Raw genomic sequence first — 20,487 nt, 5'->3', positions numbered from 1 at the left:
CGAGGAAGATAAAAAATACACGTTTTTTAAACAAAATCTATTATAAATAATGAGATCTGAGACTTTCGCGAGTGTCCATTTAAATAAAACCAATATTTTTGTGATCACGGCTGCTGCAAAGTAACCGAAACGTCGGGCGTGTGTAGTTTTTTTTTATAATAAAATACGCGTAGTATAATCCGAAAAATATTAGTTATCTTATTAAATAACGTGAAAGAAATAACCACGATTAATACGTTAGAGTTTCAAAAGGTTTAAACGTTGTTTAATGATTGAAATAATTTAATGGAAATATGAAAAACAGTGTAGTTACCATACATTAAGTTACATACATATTCAACTTTACAGTTTAAACTGTTTCAGACATCTCGTTAAGATTGTTCATCTTTTATCATCAGAGGTAATATTTGATTACTCCCCCAGCCACCACTGTCTCCAACTTACGTTTTTTATTTTGTTATTATGATTATCTTAAGAATAAAATATATATGAAAAGCCGCTGAACTTAAGGAGGGAGATTCATTATTTAAAAAATACAAAGAGTTGATAAACCTCCCGGGAAATTAAGAAGGCTTCGTGAGGAGAGCGGCGCGTTCTAGAGGGACCGGCTCTTAGGACTGGAAGTAATGAAGATTGACGTATTGATTGTGCTACAGACGGAACAATCAGCTCCTTCTTACATTAATATACTGTATACTGTATACTGTATACTGGTACAAGACACCTGGAGCGTCTTCGAATAGGCGAAGTTACAGTTATAATCAATCATAGCTAACACAAAATCTCCCTTCATACGAGTAGACACTCCAACCCATTCATTAGTACAATATATTGTACTAATACAATCTTTGTATCGATAAAAAGATCATTATCGAAGAGTTTCAGTTCCTTAAAGAATATAATAAAATATACAAAACAGGTAAGAGAATGTCAAAGGTGACTGCGGAGAGTCGACAGAGGTCACAATGAAGACTATCTCGGAACACTCGTATTAACCAAATCTCAAAGAAACACGTCCCTCTTAACAATACACACAGTGCTTTATTTGCAATAATTTTGTCGAATTATTTTATCTCGCTACAGACTGTTGAACACTGTCGAATATATTGTATTTGAAATATGTATAACATTTTTAATGTCAGACGGAAATCGTTCTCATATATATTATACTAATAATTTAAAAACTCGAATAATACAGTTAATTAAAAAAGAGTCCGAAGATATAGTATAATTTTGATTTAAAATTTTATGTCAAGTGTCTCCTTGGCCCTAGTGTCCGAGGTGCGGTTGACACACATCACACGACCGTCACAGACTACAGGAACGTTACTATACAAGAATGAGTTAGTTAATTTTATTTCAAACTTTAAAAAAGATTTTTTTAATACGAAGCATACAAATTAACGCGTATTCAATTAAATTTAAACAATATCCTGTTCTTGTCTTGCTTTATAAACAATTTTAAGTTTTCATTACTATATATATTTTTTTTTTATCTGTGTGTGAAAAATAGATATCTTTGTTCAGGGTGAATTCTTTGGAAGATGTAGTCTTTGATAATAACGTATTGCTACCAAATATTCCTTGTTTGTTTTGTATTTTATATACTAACAGAATTTATATGAAACGAGTTGAGGGTCAATCAACTCACAGCTAGTATATACTGTATATAGCGTCTAACACTAAGTAGTCTCCTAAATATCGGCTAATAAATGTTCGTGTCTGGTAAACAGATTCCTGAGTCAGTTTTCTTTCACCTAAAGAGTTCACCTAGTGTCCCGCGTCTTTGATGTCCACAGTATATCGGAGGCTGACGATCATTTACATTTTCTAATGAATATTTATAGAGGTACCTTTAACGGCGCTCAGTTTGTTGCCCACCATCTGTTTCGCCACGAATGCCGCCATCTTCCTGACTTACTTCACAATGCTTAAACTCTGAAACAAATTATACACTTTGAATTAACGATCCAACATTTAATATAAAAGATAAATTTGAAGATCTAGACATAATATAAGACTAGTGACTGACTAATATCAATATACTTAGACGGTAAACGACTCGTGTTCTTTAAGCTTAGTAATTGTATCACAAGATTCTTTATCTTTATTAAATATCGGCTTAGAGGGCTCCGTGAATGACGGCGGATGTCAGAGGTCGCGGACGATTATCTCCCGTCGAAGCCTTTCTTCTATTTCAATTGGAATCAAATCGGAAAGGGATTAAAATTCTCCACGGCGATAATCACTTCAGTGGTATTTAATAATCCTGAGATATTATAATTAAGAACTCTCTCTGTAACGAAATTGACACATTTTAAAAGATATTACTTTATTCAAAGAGAGCTGATTAAAGATTGGAGTGTGAAGGGCTCATTGAATGGAGAAAGATTAGTGTTACATTGAGTGTTACAGTTGCTATCGGAGCATTCATTCACAGTACTGTTCGTAGACCTTATAGAAAGGAGCTTGGAACAGTCTCCTGGAGAATATGGAAGGTGTTGGTGGAGGTGGTTTTATTGAAACAAAGACTTCGAATACTCAAAACTAACATCATAACATTCGCTCGTCGTATATCGTAGATGAGTGAACATTCTGACACAAGCTGTACGTGGCTTATTAACACAAGATATTGTGATGAATTGCTCGCTGTATAGTGTATATAATTAAATATAAAACATTATTATATTTAATTATCATTAAAGTTTACTAACTTGCTAATTATTCACTTAAAAAATACTTTTTACGTTTTAGGAATTAAAGATACCAGTTTTTCACAAAAAAAAAAAATTGTATGTGATTTCGTGAAGGTTCACAGTGTGACAATAAGCACTGCGGTGAGAGTACTATTTTATATTTAAACAAGTGACTTCGTTTGTAAGTTAACTTTACTATGACTGAACTATTAGCACATGCTTGAAACTATCATTTCAGGTATATATTAAAATAGTACTTTATTATTGTGAATTAAACTTGAAGGGTGAGGAAATAAAAACTTAATTTTATTATTAAGGAATAATTTAAGTGTATGGAACAGAGTCATAATTGTATTTTATCTGTTGTCACTGTTCATTGTAAATTCCTTGCGGCGCGTCCGTCGGCCGCTCATTCGGTGAAACTTCTGAACATAAATTTTACAGTTTGAAAGTATTTTTAAATGTTTGTTTCTTTTTGTTTGAAAATAAAATCCTGTTCTGTACATCCGTGAAACGAGTTTAGAATTTGATTCCAACTATAATACCTTCGCATTTTCGTTGTACAAAATATTAAATCTTGTCTGTAGCTACAAAACAATATATATATTTTTAAAAGATCAACTTTAAATGTTTCAAATAATAAAACATGAAGATTTAAATTTATTATGTACGTATAAAAAATACCTGAATTTACAGTTTCTTCGTCATTTTAAATGGCGCCATCTGTTGTCTACACTAAACTTTTCTCAGTCGGATGGGGATTGATGTAAGTTCGAAAGAAAAACGAAGAGGGCGCTGATCTTACCCTGCCGTTGCGATGGCAATGTCTAAGCTATAGATAGAAACTTAGCGTGTCTTTGTAAGTAAGATTAATTATAAGTATTCACAATTTTATAATTGTGTTTTAAATTTTAATAAAAAAACAAAAAATCTGCGTCTGAGCAATTTTTTATATTCATCTTTTTTCTTTTAACATAGCGATTTAATACGTAAGAATAACATATTTTTTCAAGTATTTTGTATTTAGCTGCAAAACACATTTATTTAAAACTTTCAATAAATACTTTATTACAGTGTAGAAAACGATATTTATTTTACGACACATGTAAGTAAAAATTCATATTTGAGTAAAATATAGTATAGTATAGTATAGTATAGTAACACCGTAAATACTAAAGTAACGTTCAATATAGCTTCGTACAATACTTGCATAAAACATGAAATAAAAGAGTACTGTTGTAGTTTTATAGTAAAATCGTATTTTAACTTTCCCATCATACCAAACTTACTGAGAAAGAAATAAAGATGCACAAACTTAGTCTTATTAGTTTTTCTAAAAGTCTAAAATTAAAAAAGCAGCCCACTCAGTGTACATTAAAGTCTTTACAAACTTGGATAGAAACAGTGTAGTGTTTTTTTAATTCTTTAAAGAATTTCTTAACAAAATTTCATACAAGAATATTTTATTTTTTCACGTACATATTGTTCTGACACTAGTAAAGCCCCCGTGTTTCCGTCAACACGCGATATGACGAATGGTCTTAAGATTAACTTCCGAGCTCATAATACCACTAATTAGGTCAATTGTTACGTTACAATAATTTTAAAGTTTCTTAATTGTACGTGAGTTTTAAATTACTTTTTTTATTTAATCTCCAACATGTAATGGTAAAGAAAATAATTCTTTGATTAGTGTAATGATTATTTGGAAGACTTTTGTTGTACAATAGAAGTATTTTTTTAATACACAAAACAGTCTAGCAATGTTAATCTTAGATAAATTTATTTTCAGTTAATGTATGCGTAACATCTCACAGCGATAAAAGCTCTTTAGAATATAATCTTTTAAGAGAAATTCTAATAGATTTTAAATATCAGAATGTCACTCACGTGCTATTTATTATGTTTAAAAATATCAAAGGAAGAGAATTCAGCGAGTCTATGACAGTTAGGTCTTTATTGAACACGTATTAGGTGCATTGGAATCAGCCTGACTGGACAGGAAACTGACATGAGTAATATTACATACAAATATACTAAAACAAATTAAATCAAATAATCTGTATATATGTGGTGAATAAATAATCATTATATAATATAAATCCAGTGTTACTCGGACCCAGCGCGCGCCGTCCGAGGTCGACCACTTCATTAAAAGATATATTTCAGCCTTCAGGTGAGTGGCCGTGATAAAGTTGGTTTGTTTCAAATCCGAGTCATAAATATAATTTCATATCCAACATGGATATTATATTTTATAACAATGGAGGTGGAATGTATATATAATGTGCTCTGTATAGTGTTGTAGTTTTGGAAGCGAGCATTCCGCGTTCAATATTTGTAAACAAACATATGAGGGATATTTTATTTGAGAGGGTCAGGGGATGTAAAAATATCAATATAGGCAGCAGTCATTTAAATGTAAATATATTTGGGAGTCAGGGGTCACTGAACCAGCGGATGTGTAGTTATTGTTGTTTCGGTGGAGTTTGTCACTTCTCTGGCAAAATTGTCGAAACTTTAAGGTTATTCGTTTATTCAGTCATTCCGACCTTCCGTTTGTTTTGAACATTAATTCGATTTTATTTTTCTGTTCTTCTGTTGTGGTATCAAACAGATTTGTCTTAATAAATCCCTTTTTATATTCTACTTAACTGTTATTTCGTTATTAATTTACTAGTTTTTCATTGTCACCTCGCCTTGCTGACGCCTCATAATAAACGAGTAAGAAAAAGCCTAGAATAGATCTGATGAAAAAGCAATAGAATATAATATCTAAGATTCTCGCCTGTACTCATTGGAAGTAAAGTTTTCGGATAATACTAAGCGTTTTTTATTATTTTCTGACTGCATGATCTCGTCTGCCGTGATCACGGTTGGTGCTAAGAAACCGGAACGGCGGGAGTAAAACCCGTAGTGTAATCCCAAAATATTAGTTTCATTTAAATAGAATAAAATATCACACATAAATAAGGATTTTTTTTTTATCTCCAAATGTTTTGAATACAATTATCAACAACGAAAAATAAAAATATCAGAAAAAATTTCCGACTTTTTCGTTTCGAGGAAACCTATGTTAGGTATACCAAAAAGCATTAAGGTCATTTTAAAGTATTTCTATGAAGACAGAGAGCAGTACGTGAATGAATGAAAAAGCTCGTGAGAGAGCGAGTGAATTGATTTAATTACTGCTACAAATGATGTTGTAAATTTTAATTAATTAGTCTTCATTTTTTTAATAAAAATATAATATATTCCTGACGTTATAGCATTGTTTTAAATTTATTATAAAACACCACAGAAACTAACTTGAGATATAATATAAAAATGGGAGCGCTTTAATCTGTGTTTTTTAATAAAAAAATATAGCTGGCACAGTTCTTGAGATCCGATTCAGTGAAGTTCAGATGAGATTCACTTAAGGTCAGAATGTTAAATGAAAAAATAATTACGTCATTAAGTATAATGTGCGAGCGTGGCGCGCTCACCCGCACTGGCGGCCATTTTATGTTTACTTATGAAAAATTATATATCCGCGGCTTAGAACTCGGGATGCGTCAATGTGCTCGTAAAGCGTTGAAATATTTTGCATCCGAACAAACATTTCTGTTTAGAATAAGTTAAGGAAATAATATAATGCTGGCAAAAAAATCACTAATGTTAAGTCACATATAAATTACGTACTACATAGAGTTTATTTTTAAAAATTTGAATTCTCGTTTATTTCTTATAATATAAATAAAATTCACACATATATACACTGTGATGAAATCTCGGATTGGGGGAGAAAAGTATTTTTTACGTGAGAGAGGAAATAAGACAAGAGTTTTGTATTTGTTTGTAAGGTAACAAAAAGTTTTAAAATGTTGAGAGAAAACAACTATAAAAATGTCAAGTGAAGGACGAGAAGACCACAAAACTCCGCACAAAGACGACAGGATATTTAAAACACCGATCTAATAAATAACAAGTGTGAAGACTTCCCCCTACGCGGATCCTTCCGCAGAAGCCTCCGAGATAAGGCTGTGATATATTCATTATATTGGCTCCGAAAAATATGCTCTATTAAAGGCCAGGTAAGGATTTTTTTGTCAGAACATAAATCTGCGACGAGCGCGTCATGTTTCATCAAATTGAGGAGAATATTTCAAGAGAATATTTTTATTTTTTCACAGAATTTAAAAAACAAATTTGTAAAATATTTCAAAGTGTTGTCGGCGCTGCCGTTATTAATTAATGTTATCGGCTATCTCCAAATTACATTTTCAGTAATGAGGCTCGTTTATTTCAACGGACGCCATAAAAAATGAATGCTTTAATATATGTAATTTTCACATTCACTCACTTGACCTGAACTCATTAAGGTCTATAAATAACGGGATATTTATATCTCGTTTCGTTAAATGTTCAAAGTTTTGTTAATTTTTTAAAGATATTCTTTTACAGAAAACAGATCGTTTGGAATCATACGGAAACTTTTAAAACTGCTGTTAGTTGAAACGGTTAAAGTTAGTGAGAGTTATTTTTATAAGTTGGAATAAGAAATGTCCAAGTGTTATTATAACTAAGAGACCTAGACCTACAAAAATTCTCAATATAATAGATGTCTTCACACAAACCGTAGAAAACTGATTTGCTTTTCATTTAAAGATCATTGTTGTATCTTTGGAAGACCTTCCCAAGATGTCACAGAGACCAAGATATTAAGTGCCTTGAGAAAATATTAGATGAAAAATTAAAAATATCCTTAGCTCTTAATATTGAAGTCTGTGAACCGTCTTATATTAATATTTCAGTATTTTAAATTTCAGTTTTTTCGTCAGCAAAAACTTCTTTATAGGAAAATATATCAAAGTAACTTTGACTTCAAATAAACCATTAACTGAGAGTATATAAGCGCATCTAACAAAGAGTAACGAACATGAGATCTGTGTCGTCAGTTAAGAACACATGCTTGTACATAACAAATAAATAATGTACTCTACCTGGCATGGTAACGGAACGCTCCGACCTTTGACCTATAAATGCTATAAATGTATTGTCACTGTTACCAAACACCGATGACGTTAAAAATGCATTAGCGCCCGCCATTTTGTTTTATCTTCACTGAAAATATATTGGACAGAAAATATAAGGTCGGTTAAATTATTGTGTTAAATTTAACTTTTATAGCGTATTGTATAAAACACAGATTTTATCATAAACTAAAAACTTTGGCAATTATGTAATGTTATGTGACTAGTTTAAACAGATTATATCCTACTTAAAGGGGAATGAGTAACGCAGTTAAAACATGCGTCGGGGACTTGTCAGTTGTGTTTCCAAAAATACATAATCATTTATCAAATTTTTATATTTTTTATGAAGTCAATTTTGGCGAACGCCACGGAAATTAAGCACTTATGGAATGTACCTACAAACAAAAGAAATTTAGTTAAAAGCATCGGATGCATATTTAATCACTTTCATTATAAAATTTAAATATAAATAAATATTTAATATCTAAAATTAAACTAAAGCTAGCCATGTACGATAATTTAATAATTTTGTTAATATATATATCGACTAATAAATGACTTTAGTCTTAAAAGTTAATAGATAAAAACACGTGTTCAAACAACTCGTAACATTACAAGAAATGTAACACACGTTAATGTTTTAATGTTATAGTAACAAATATCTAACTGTCTCGGGCTGTGTTTGTCCCTGACTTTGTTCCGGCTCGCTTCCGCGTGGAGATCTTTTTACGGTCGGCGGGAATTTGGCTTAATTAAAATATGCTTCAAACGTAAATAAATGGTCAAAGACATTATTGAGGTCGAGAAAAACTGTTTCAAATTATACGGCAGAGGTTTAGTGCGAAGATTCACTTTAATATGAATTTTATTCTTCTTTGGAATACTTTAAATATTGTTAGGTGTATATTGCTTTTTATCATTTTATTCTTATGTAGTTAGATTTATCTTAATTTTAAATTGCAGCTGTTCGTCTTCACTCATTTTTGTATCGACTCCAGGTTCACGCAGGAAACCTGCTGTATTAAGTTGAAAACTAATATTAAACAACTCTATCACCTTCAAAACAATTTAAATGAATCGTGCGCCTGAAGCGTTCCATTTGGAACGGAAATACGGGGCGTATCTTGTATATAATAATTGTACAACAAACAGTGAGCTGTGAGTCGGGTAACATTCATAGATCCTTCAATGACCGGTGAAACAACCCACATACAGCAGTCGGCCAGGACGGCGTCGGACGGCGAACGGTATCAGTGATAAGGGACCGTTTGAAATGTGGGAGTAGTGTTGACGAGGGCCTCACAAACATTGTGGAATACTGTACTTTGTATATATATGTTAATAGTATTCTACTGTACCAGCTGTAACTTTATATTGATAAATGTAGTGTATGAGAATAATGAACAGGTCAACTTTGATGTTTCGCTCATTCAAACAATCTTATGTATAAAAGGGAACATAAAATGAACAAATATCATTTGTACAATAATAGATGTGCATTCAGTGAATTGCTTTGTTAAAGTAAGTAGAAGAGCTGTAACAACACGCGGCCAGGTCGGGGCTGAGTCGCCTTAAATTAGACAAGCTGTGTAATTACATTATTTAAATTATTTAGAAGTGTTTCAGAGGGTCACGTGCTCTGTGAGAAAAGGCTTTCACGGTAACACGAACCGAAATTAATGTTACACGTAACAAAGGAGGGCCACAGCAATGTAGCTGGATTAATATTTTAAAATATTGTATTATTTTTCTGTCGCTGCAAGTTATTTGACATATTCGTCAAGGCTTTCGGAGGATAATAAAAATAAAATTTTGATCAGTACAGACCCGAGGCACATGTTCAGTGTGTTCATTATTACGTACTAAATGTAATTATTCACACGGAAACAGAGCTTATTAGTTTTTAATACAAATGTTCTATTTTTATTTCCGGAGATGTTTCTGAATGTGTTAAAATCTTTAAAGACTATATTGGCTGTTTAGCAGTGTGTTTGTTTGTGGTTCTTTGAGCCAAAACTATATATAATAACTCTCATTGAGTGTGACGAATAGTTCGACTCTTGGTCACCGGCACCGCAGAGGTTATGGCTATCAGATATTAAAACGAAACTTCACCATGAGAACCTTCTCCCTGAACCTCGTCCGGATGTGTCGCCGTCGTTTCAAATACTTAAACTCTTTCTTGTAATAAACATATATTTATAATAATCAACAAGGAAGGTTTCAAAGTTTGTCCAGCCCACAATTCCCCGCTCATTTTAATTGTATCATCACGACTCGTACGAACAAATGTAAAGCTTTACAAATATATGTGGGGACAGAACGATTATATTTTCATTCAGAAATAAAACAATATATCAAAAATATGGCTTCGTTTATAAACACACAAGCAAATTACTGAATGAATAAATAAAAGTGTTCAATTTGAACCGAGGGAAATAATTTGGTGGTTCGTTTCAAGGGAAATATAAAATGTGTACTCGTATACACTCGGCGGGCCTTGGAACTTCACTGGAGGTCTCAACTCTTAAGCTTCTTACAAAATATCAACAGCGTTAAGGTGTTGGCATTAATTCGTAGCATTTGATGAGAGATGGTGTGGTTACTACAGTGTACGGTTTTTACCTTCAGAAACAAATCGATCGTTTAACAGATGTTATTAGCTAATGTTTTTAGGACGCACCTTATTCTTAATTGTTAATAACAACAAGTGGCACCTATTTAATTATGTCGAAATTTATACCAAATAAAGTGTTTTTGCGAGGAGTTTTATTACATTATTTTAATATGAACAAAAGTGATCGGGTTTTAGTAGAAATTTACGGTGAACATGCTCTAGCTGACCAAACTAGTCGGTAATGGTTTGCGCGTTTTAAGCGTGTTGGTTTTGACGACAAGGATGAAATTTAAAGACAAAAATTTAGACGACAAGGAAAAAATTTGAAGATATGGAATTGGAGGATTACCCGAAGAAAATTTGTGTCAAACACTTAAGAGTTGTCTACATTTTTGGGAGTCGATTTATCCACGATACGAAAACGCCTCAATGCTTGGGAATGATCCAAAAGACGTGACGTGACGTGACTGTGAACTACTGCTTGCACGGTACAAAAGAAAAAGTTTTCTACATCGTATTGTTACTGACGATGACAAATGCAATTATTACAACATTCCGAAATCCAGAAGATCATGGTTTAAGTCCGGATAACCGTCATCATCAGCGGCAAGACGCAATATTCAAGAATCTAAGCTCCTTCTTTGTATTTGGTGGAATAACAAGGTGCGGTTTATTATGAATTGTTAAAACCCAATGAAACCATAACTGGTGATCGCTACCGGTCACAATTGATGCGTTTGAGTCGTGCTTAGAAGGAAAAACGACCGGAATGGGGCAAAAGGCACGGTAAAGTTATTTTACTACACGACAATGTTCGACCTCACGTCGCGAAACCAGTTAAAACATACATGGAAACATGGAAATGGGAGGTTTTAACCCACCCGCCGTATAATATACATTTAACTTTCACCAACCTTCCACTCCACCTGGAGGACACAAAGAACATGTCCAGAACGTAAACAACATAAATAAAACGTCCAGCCCCGTGTTAATCTGCCCTCAAACAAATATATCTTCAACGAATTGCCAGAGTATGGTTTTAATGGCTTATGAAACTCCATTTTTTTACCGAAAACCGAATAATCCTTTAAATAGCTCTCACGAGGATTGAAGCAATGAAAAGTATTGCAGGTAAAGTCGTTGAGGTGTTTATTTGACAAGGATAATATGTTGGAATGGTTCGTTATGTTGTACTAGAGGAAGAGGAGTAAGAGAGGAGGAGGAGGATAGGAGGACTAGAAATATTACAATTCATAAAAAAATCATTTCCATTATTTATAGAGTAGCCAGGTAGGTTGGCGATATCATCAAAGTTGTATGTGAAGCTTCGTCTATACTAAGAACGATGTTCAAGAGAAATACTTTGAGTATATGTGTGATCAGATGAGACCTCCCTGTCTGCAGCTCCGGACTCCGGGCAGTAGGACGTGACGAGAATGTTTATATTATATAATGAATTTATATGAACAGCATGTGTGTCACATAAAAACATCAACTGCTCTCTCAATGACGGTTATTCCATGAAGCCTGATCTCACCACTACACTGTCATCAACAACCATTTATTCTACGATCTGCGATCATTGTTCATCATCTCATCCGTCAACTAAATCTGAGCGCTGTATGCATGACACATAGAGTTTATTATCCCTTATATTTGTTGAATAAATCGGTGGTTTTAACAGCAATTCGGCCGGCCCCGACGAGAAATATCCGGATACGTGCGGCCGATAACCGGCATGAACCGGTTTAATCCTGGGAAATATGTCCGGCCGGGGCGGGCGGGCGGTCGGCTGGATGGATGGCTGGATGTATCCGACTGATTTATATTATGAATATGACTATGAGGGTACACCGTACAGGCATTGTTCATTCATGTGAGAGAACGCGAGCAGAGATGATGGGGGGGAGTGGGGTGGGGGTGAGGGAGTGGGGGTGTTGGTCTTAAAATAAATATGAAACGATGTACAATTGAGTTCAATGACTGATGATTTATTATAACAACCAACACAACACAACAAGTACATACTGTAGAGCCTTCCATTATAATTGATATTCGTTTGTTAAGAGTGTGTATAATGTATGTATGTATGTAAATAAACTCAGAGCTCATGAAAGGTTACATTTTATTATTTTTATGTATCTAAGTCCCGCATCGGTCGTCATAAATCCCGTCAGCCTCATGTATTACTTCCTTTTTTGATAAACCTCTGTTACTTGTTGTTGGCTCGTTTGCTTCTAAAATACGTTGTGGAAGCGTCGAGTGACTTATGTGAGACCATTTATTGTTTGGAAGCGTGTTGGAATTATTTCGGTGCTGTGAATAAAATTTATATTTAAAAAAATATATACGAAGCGGTCGCGAGCAGCGAAACGAATTAGATTCATTTTAATTGTCCCACTGATACAGATGCACATGTATATTAATATATGAAGCGGTTGTATGTATGTACTTTGCGGTTGTTACGAGGACCTCAGCTGAGAAGGTATTATATAAATTATATGTTTTTCATCTAAAATAATATCTAATAAACCTCCCAATTAGATGTCATTCATATTTTTTTCTTCAGTTTTAATTCCTTATAATTTTCTTCTTAACTTCATACGATCTACATTCATATAACACAGTGTAATTTCATTTTCAATCCGTTCCTAGAACAGAACAGGTTAACTGTTTCATGGTTCAATATAAACCCAATCACAGCTCCACGTACACTCGCCACTGTTATATACATATATCAGACGTGACTCCGTCCGTCCGTCTTCCATTGATTGCATTCAATTCATCAATTACAACATACATAGTAATATATCCTTAAGCTTCGACCAGGGATGTTAGAAATTAATGTCATTATTTTAATTAATATAAATGTTAATTTACATTATTATTACTGTTTCTAACATTAATTCTTACGTATCTATATCTTAAATTGTTGTATTTAAATAAGAATTAATAAAGTTTCAATAAGCGAGACCTGAACCTGTGACCTCACGAGGTCCAGGGACAACACGTCCTGACGACTCTTCCAACTTATTTATAAACGTAATATGAAGGTAGACAATATTGAACTAGAACAAATTAAACATTCATTGTCAAAATGACTGCAATTAGTTCGTAGTACTCGAACCGTAGCGGGTCTACGGACCGCTACGTACGTAGGTTTGCTACGGAATGTATCGTATTTTAGGATGTTAGCTGAGTTTTATTTTAACATTAAATATACAACTTAATGTTTATATTAAATGAGCAAGTCATGAATGTAGTTTGAGTTAGTGGAATGAGTGTCAGTACATTTGTTAGTCATCGGTAGATTAGATATTCTCTTATCTTATCCTATAAGGTCATACATATCAATAAACACACATTAATGTACTATATTTAATTAATTACAATCGTGTTAAGTTTAAACAGGGCCTATGATCCATGTTTTAACAGTTCATTGATCCCTTTAATGTTTCATATTTGAACCTTACATACTGTATTAAAGAAATATTCAAGAACAATTTGAATTAAGATACTTTTTATTTCATTTTAAATCGGAAATAACTTACATTGTATTATTATGTGAACAATACACGCATAATATTATTGAATATATCCACACATACATATTTAACGCAATAAAATGAACATTGTTTTGGATTATTTATTTTATTTGTAAAATTCAATGAAAGTTCTCGTCATAGGTCTCTCACGACAGACTACATGTTAGGTCCTGTACCGTGCAAACCATTAGTGAGTTGGACAGACGAGATCTTTACACAATAACGGAACTTTCATTCAATATTTTCTGGTTAAAGAAAAAAAACTTGGCAAAAAACACAACAAAAACTATTTTTATACAGTTAACTAGTTTGCGTGACTTTTTCTCAAATGCCATTAGTGTGTTACTGAAAGCATTTTGATCAAGTTATCCTTTATTTTGATGGAAGCAAAGACCAGATGACTGAGGTCAGAGGTCAGAGTTGAGTGATCAGTTATACGTCAATAATAAAGCAGGTAGTGTTGGTAAGACATCGAACATCAAGACCAGTGAAAGCACAAAGCATACAACACACTTATTGTAGTACGGACACTTAAACAGTAATGACATTATCATCTTTAAATAAAGATATATTTTTTAATCTATAACCTGACAACTTCTATATATAAATGTAGGCGGAGACGTTTGTTCGCGTCGGGTTTGTGTTAAAGAAGCTCCAAATCGAATTTATTTCCTGAATGTTCCAACTGAATCCTTTTATCCCAACAAAAGATACAATAGAATGCTATGTATGAGAAGGTCTTTACAAGTTGTGACAGTGTGGAATACTCATGAGATAACTGATAAATAAGGTTTCTGTCACACTGTACTGCTGTTCTCACGTCTGTTTGGGGCCTCAGGATGAACTGCTTTTATACTTTGATATAATAAGTAAATTTTATTAATTGTTTTAGTCAAGTTAATAAAAAATGTAAAAGTTTATGTTTAATGTTTATTTATATCGGAACGGATACTTTTTATTTACGTAATTAATAATTAATTAGGATGGTTAAATTATTAGGTATTTAAATAAAACTTATATTTTTCGGATATACTACGCGTGCTTTGTTTTTGTAAAAAAAACTACATACTTCCGACGTTTGGGTTACTTTTCAGCAACCGTGATCACGGGCAGGCGAGATCTCGTCTTATTTTACAAAAATAAATCACACGTAGTATATACGAAAAATATTAGTTTCATTTAAATGACTAAAACTCGCGAAAGTCTTAGATCTCATTATTAGGTGTTCCCGCATAACCATCTGCGTAGCCACCTGTGCAAGTGCGGACACAACAATGAGTTTCGGTTGGTGTAAATAGAGGATAGGGTACAGATTAATGACATTCTTGCTCGAGCCATTGCAGGGATCAGACCTCTGCGAAATAAAGGATTCGTCAAACCGTCTCCGAGGTTACATTCGATAGCCTTAGAATCTGGCGACTATCACAACTAGAACATAGGCATTGATGAAGTCAGTAAAGCTGACGTCAATTTTTTATAGACGATGATGATCTATGACATATTTTATAAAAAAATTGAATTCGTTTCTCGTCACCGGTACAATTAATGCTTCATAATGTTAAATCTCCTTGTAGAGAGAGAGAGAGAGAGAGAGTTCTCAATCTATTCCATATAATTTAGGTGTAATTCTTCTTGATATCTCATAAAGTCCGAGCTCCGTGATAACGCGCGCCCAGCCTCGCTCCTAACGACCGCTGTCACTCTAACTAATCATTTTGTTCCTCCACAAACAAATGTAACGTCTCTCTGTTTTTATACTTGACTTTTAATAAAAGAATTGTTTCAATCATTCTATTCCATTGATAACTTTTTGATTTCTATAGCTTTCTGTGTTGTTTGTGAAGTTACAAATATTAATTCCTTTAACATTACTTGAGTAAATTCTGTGCCGCTTCTAAGATACGTAATCAGTTTCGTGACTTACTTTCTGTTTCTAAGTATTCCATGACATCCTCGACGCTCTCTGGTCGATAAGAAATCAACAGAATCTGTTCATAAAATAAAGGTTAATCACAATAAACCTTCTCCGTGTGAGAAGAGGCGTTTGCTCAGCAGTGGGCTCCTATAGGCTGATGATGATGATGATGATGATGACAATAAACGTTTCCAAGACAGAAATGATGATCATTACGAGTGTGATAAGACAATATTCATCGTTGTATGTATTCTCTATAAAATAATATATTTTTTCATATAAAGGTTTATAATACGAGCGAATGCTCCCCTCAGTAACTCGCCTGTGGACCGCCTTCGTTTACAACCCATTGAGTTCTCCGGCTCATTTGGTTGCGATATTTTTAGCAAAGAACCTTATTTGGACTTTGTTATATTACAGTTCATACATTCAATAGATCAATAGTTCTGTCTGTTTGATAACATTAGCGACTGTGTTTCTGCAACGAATATTTTAAATGAATGTATGTTAATATGTGGACAACACGATTTTATCGAAACTGGATAGGCTGTTGGCTACATAATGCTATCTGTTCGCGTGTACACATTTAAATTAAACTAAGTTTATCGGATACTACGCGTTATTTATTATTTTTCATCCACATAATCCCGACGTTTGGGTTCCTTCACATCCACCGTGATCACGGCCAGAGATGAAGGTGTCGGCCAGATGGTCTTCTTCGTCCTCATCTACCGAAAACGATGTCTTTAATTTTCTTGCGTACCGCTCTGTTGTTTACATAAGTAATACCGAGGAAGATTTATATTGACTTCAATAAAAACAATGATGAAATATATTAATGAATCGATTCAGTTTCAATTTATTTATAAATTTACATAAAGAAAGCATTACTAGTAACGGATATTTCTGAAATATAAAGAAGACATCGAGTTCTTTGAATTGACTCTTTATTTGATATTAATTTTATAAAACACCACAACAGACGTTTAAGTTTGTAAGAGAGGTGCGTCTTGTATCGAAAGCCAGGGAGTTAGCAAACAGTGTCGAGATAAATTATCATAAAGTGAACACTGCTTTATAAAACATTATATAATATTGATTGAGGTTCTGTTACACTGTTGTTAGAAATGTTGTAAAGAAAGGATAGATGTCAAACAACACTGACGGACTCAATGATCCAAAAATATATCTGACCCGCTCTCGGCACAGAAACAGGCTTCATTAAATATAAATAAATGGTTCTTTGAACTAAAAATAAAACAATTGGATTTCATTGAAAAGAAATCTCTTAATAGATAACAAAAGATAATGAAATAACTGAAATAACTACTATTTTCTAAGTAAAAAAATGTAAAATAGTACTTTATTTAATTTAAATAAGCCCTACAAATTATCTGCTCGGCTTTGTAATCATCGGTTAATCGGTATCGGATATAAAAAATATAGTTATGTCATCTCCGATTGAATCTTTGGGATATGAAACGGCAAATTAATTTCAACGATGTTCAAGCGGAAGTTTAAAACCGTTTAAATATACAATGAGGAACTGAGATCAATATATCAACATAAAGAAACATGATGTACTATCACGATAATATTATAATAAACACGTTACTATAATTAAAAGGCTAGATAACTTTGCAACACTAAGAGCATATTAAAATTCAAGCAAACCTGTCCTCAACATAAATTATCCTTAGTTTTTAATAACAACGCTTCTAATGAACAATTTATATGATAATGTTATTTATAAAGATCACGCGAGATGTCTGACTCACTGAGCCTCCCTGACTCACTGAGCATCCCTGACTCACTGAGCATCCCTGACTCACTGAGCATCCCTGAAAAAATAATAAAACGTCGCAATTCCACAGGTATTTTTGATTGGCTTCAGTTACGATCCGAGAAAGTTAAAGTATTCATCCCGTACATTCAAAGAGATTCCAAAAAAAGGTAAGAATAAAAATATGATAAAACGTTAATATCTTTTCATGTTTTTGATTTGAATTTTTTTCTTTGTAAGACAAGTTTCATTAGCATTACGCGACGCCATCCGTGATCGCTGATCGCTGAGGAGCCTCAACGTTAATGACATTCAAATAAAAACAAATATTATACACGTTGGGTCAGATTAGGTTATACAATTAATTAACTACTTGTTAAGTTTAAACGAGATCTGTCCACGTAAACCAATTCACTGACATCGCACCGCAATAACATCAATCTAAGGCCACTGTTATTAAATGATTATTAATTGAACACAATGAAACTATCAAAAACATTGTTAACTATAATCACAACGTTATTATAACTAAACCGCTATCTATTTTAATACATTTCCATCAAACGTCTATTTATTTGTTGACAATTAATTACATATAATTTAATATGAAGTAGCGAAGGTCGCGAGTTGTTGGTCGACGATCATTTTGTTATAACGAATCAATTGAATATTATATTGGAAACATTATCGTCGGACAGATATTTAATATCTGAACAGATTTCATTTATAACTTTATTGACAATGTTCTTTAATATCATGAATATAGTATTTAAGTATTTATAAAACAAGCGTTGTGTCACGTGACCGCCTGTAGTACGACACGTATCTTAAAACCTTTCTTGATCGGTTTGTTAATACTACGTGCTTTAATTAGTAAAACATTATGATAGTCGGTACATTCAGGACTCGTTTCATATTCATTTGAGGAGAGTGTGTTTTTCTCAACAACATTAGCAATATAAGTGTTGAAGTTTAAGTGTCTGAAAAAAATGGTCTCACTGGATCGAGAATCAAAGCAAATAATCTTATGTAATATAAACACAAGAAGACTCGTTACATTAATACTGTCGATGAAACCTTATTAAAAAAGGCTCTTAAAAAAGCCTTTCATATTATATATATGTAAAGGAAGTCCATGTATGATTCTTCATTTAGTTTTATACCGCGTAATTTGGTTGGTGAACTAATAGAGTTTTGAACGCATGCCTAGATGTCATCAGTGTCGCTGCTGTCGCTGTCGCTGTCGCTGCTACTATAATTTCTTTCAAGAACACGCGGTGACAAATTTTTTTTGTTTATAGTTTAATAAGACTAATTAATAAAAGTAGGAATAAATAAATAGCTTTGAATGTTGTTTATTTCACAGGCTCGTAAATTTATAATAATTACTTTGACAGAAGTACGGTGTCGTGTAATTAATAGTTATTATAATAAAACATCGTTCACAGAAACGCAATTAAGTTTTTATTCCTACACAACCATTGGTAGTGTGTTAACACACATTTTTTTAAAAAATAAACAAAAATACAGGGAATTGTGAACGAGCGGTGAAAAAGCAAAATTTTCAGGTGCTATAAATTTATAAAGAAAAAAAGTATTGTTTTTAGAACCACCGATATTAAAAATCTAATAAAATATCTATTAATATATTGCTACTAGGTATTTATAGTGGACTGCTTCTGTTGCAGTTTTATTGAAGCACTGAAGCCAGTCGAGACGACACAATAAACGAGGATACGATCGAAACTAACGTTCACTATAAATATGTTATTAAATTTGAATAGAAATTTAAAATATACAAATATTTTGACAAACTTATAGTAAGGAAGTTACCAATCACTCGTTGTTATGATGTTCATTAACTTTTCAACTTTATTTCACATGAAATGAAGGCAGTTGTATAATTGAATAAAGGACTGCAGGTAACTGTGCCGCTTGTTATCCACGTTTTGTTTTATCCTCAGAGAAACTAGTATTTCTTGATTGAAAGGTATCTGTCGGTCGGAACACTTGGCCGTAAATTGAATAATAAATTAGTGTGATACAACCACGACTACAGACCTGGATGAGCGACGGAGACAAGCAGCTTTACAACGTGTAAATACTATCATTATTATAAAATACATTTGTATTCGTTACTGAGAACAAAGCGGGAGATAATTTCAATTAGTTTCATCATGTCGCGATTGATGATCAATAAGTAATGTGATTTCTGTGCAAACACGATTCTAATTGAATTATCGTGTTTTGTATCAAACATTATCAAAGTATTGTCACCGCTACCACAAGCACAATGAACGTCCGGCTCGGAACGTTTAAATACTTTTTTTGAACGTAGCCTTGCGTGGATTTTTCATGCGCTGCCAAAATATGTCTTTGTGACAAAAGGCTTTGTTAAAAAAGTGATATCCCCAGTTTAGTTCTGTCGTATTCGGGATTCATTCAGAGTGGGTTGCGAAGAATAAATTGAATAAATTTAGTATTTTACTCTGTCAATACGGTAATTGTGTTTTGTATAGTAAGTACTTGTCGTCCGAGTTCTGCTCTATTTTTAAAAGTATCAGTCATATTTAATGTATTCTGCGAACGCACAACCACATCCTCGATACATATAATATTTAGTAAGAGCGATCCTAAGCCTTGCATTTAAATATTCAAACAAAGAACAGCACCCACAGGAGATTAAAGCAGTTTTGCGCTCGTCTCCTCGTGTCCGTGTGCTCTTAAATTACTTTATGACGATAACAATATTCAAATATTCTTTGTTGGTGTGTTTATTGAATACATTAACGTATTTTATAAAAGTTTCGATATATTTGTTAGTTTACAACCGGATTTGTATTTGAATAACAACCAGACAAAACGACATACGGAATAGTAAATACGAATACTTTTTAAAATATACAAAACTAA

General features: G+C 33.0%; 1 protein-coding gene across 3 annotated transcripts in view; it reads right to left on the bottom strand.

The window, feature by feature from the left end:
• Positions 1 to 20,487, bottom strand: part of LOC116774860 (complexin) — a 125,358-nt gene that overhangs the window by 38,611 nt on the left and 66,260 nt on the right. For all 3 annotated transcript variants that reach the window (XM_061524086.1, XM_061524087.1, XM_061524088.1), the window contains one exon: positions 1,854 to 1,938. In XM_061524086.1, the coding sequence (XP_061380070.1) occupies positions 1,854 to 1,908 (55 nt within the window). In that variant the 5' untranslated portion in view covers positions 1,909 to 1,938. The remainder of the gene's footprint in view (positions 1 to 1,853; positions 1,939 to 20,487) is intronic.

Source organism: Danaus plexippus, chromosome 23, assembly GCF_018135715.1.
Source record: "Danaus plexippus chromosome 23, MEX_DaPlex, whole genome shotgun sequence".
Classification (NCBI taxonomy): Eukaryota; Metazoa; Arthropoda; class Insecta; order Lepidoptera; family Nymphalidae; genus Danaus; species Danaus plexippus.
Note: the sequence above shows the minus strand (reverse complement) of the source record. Positions and strands in the feature narration are given on the sequence as shown.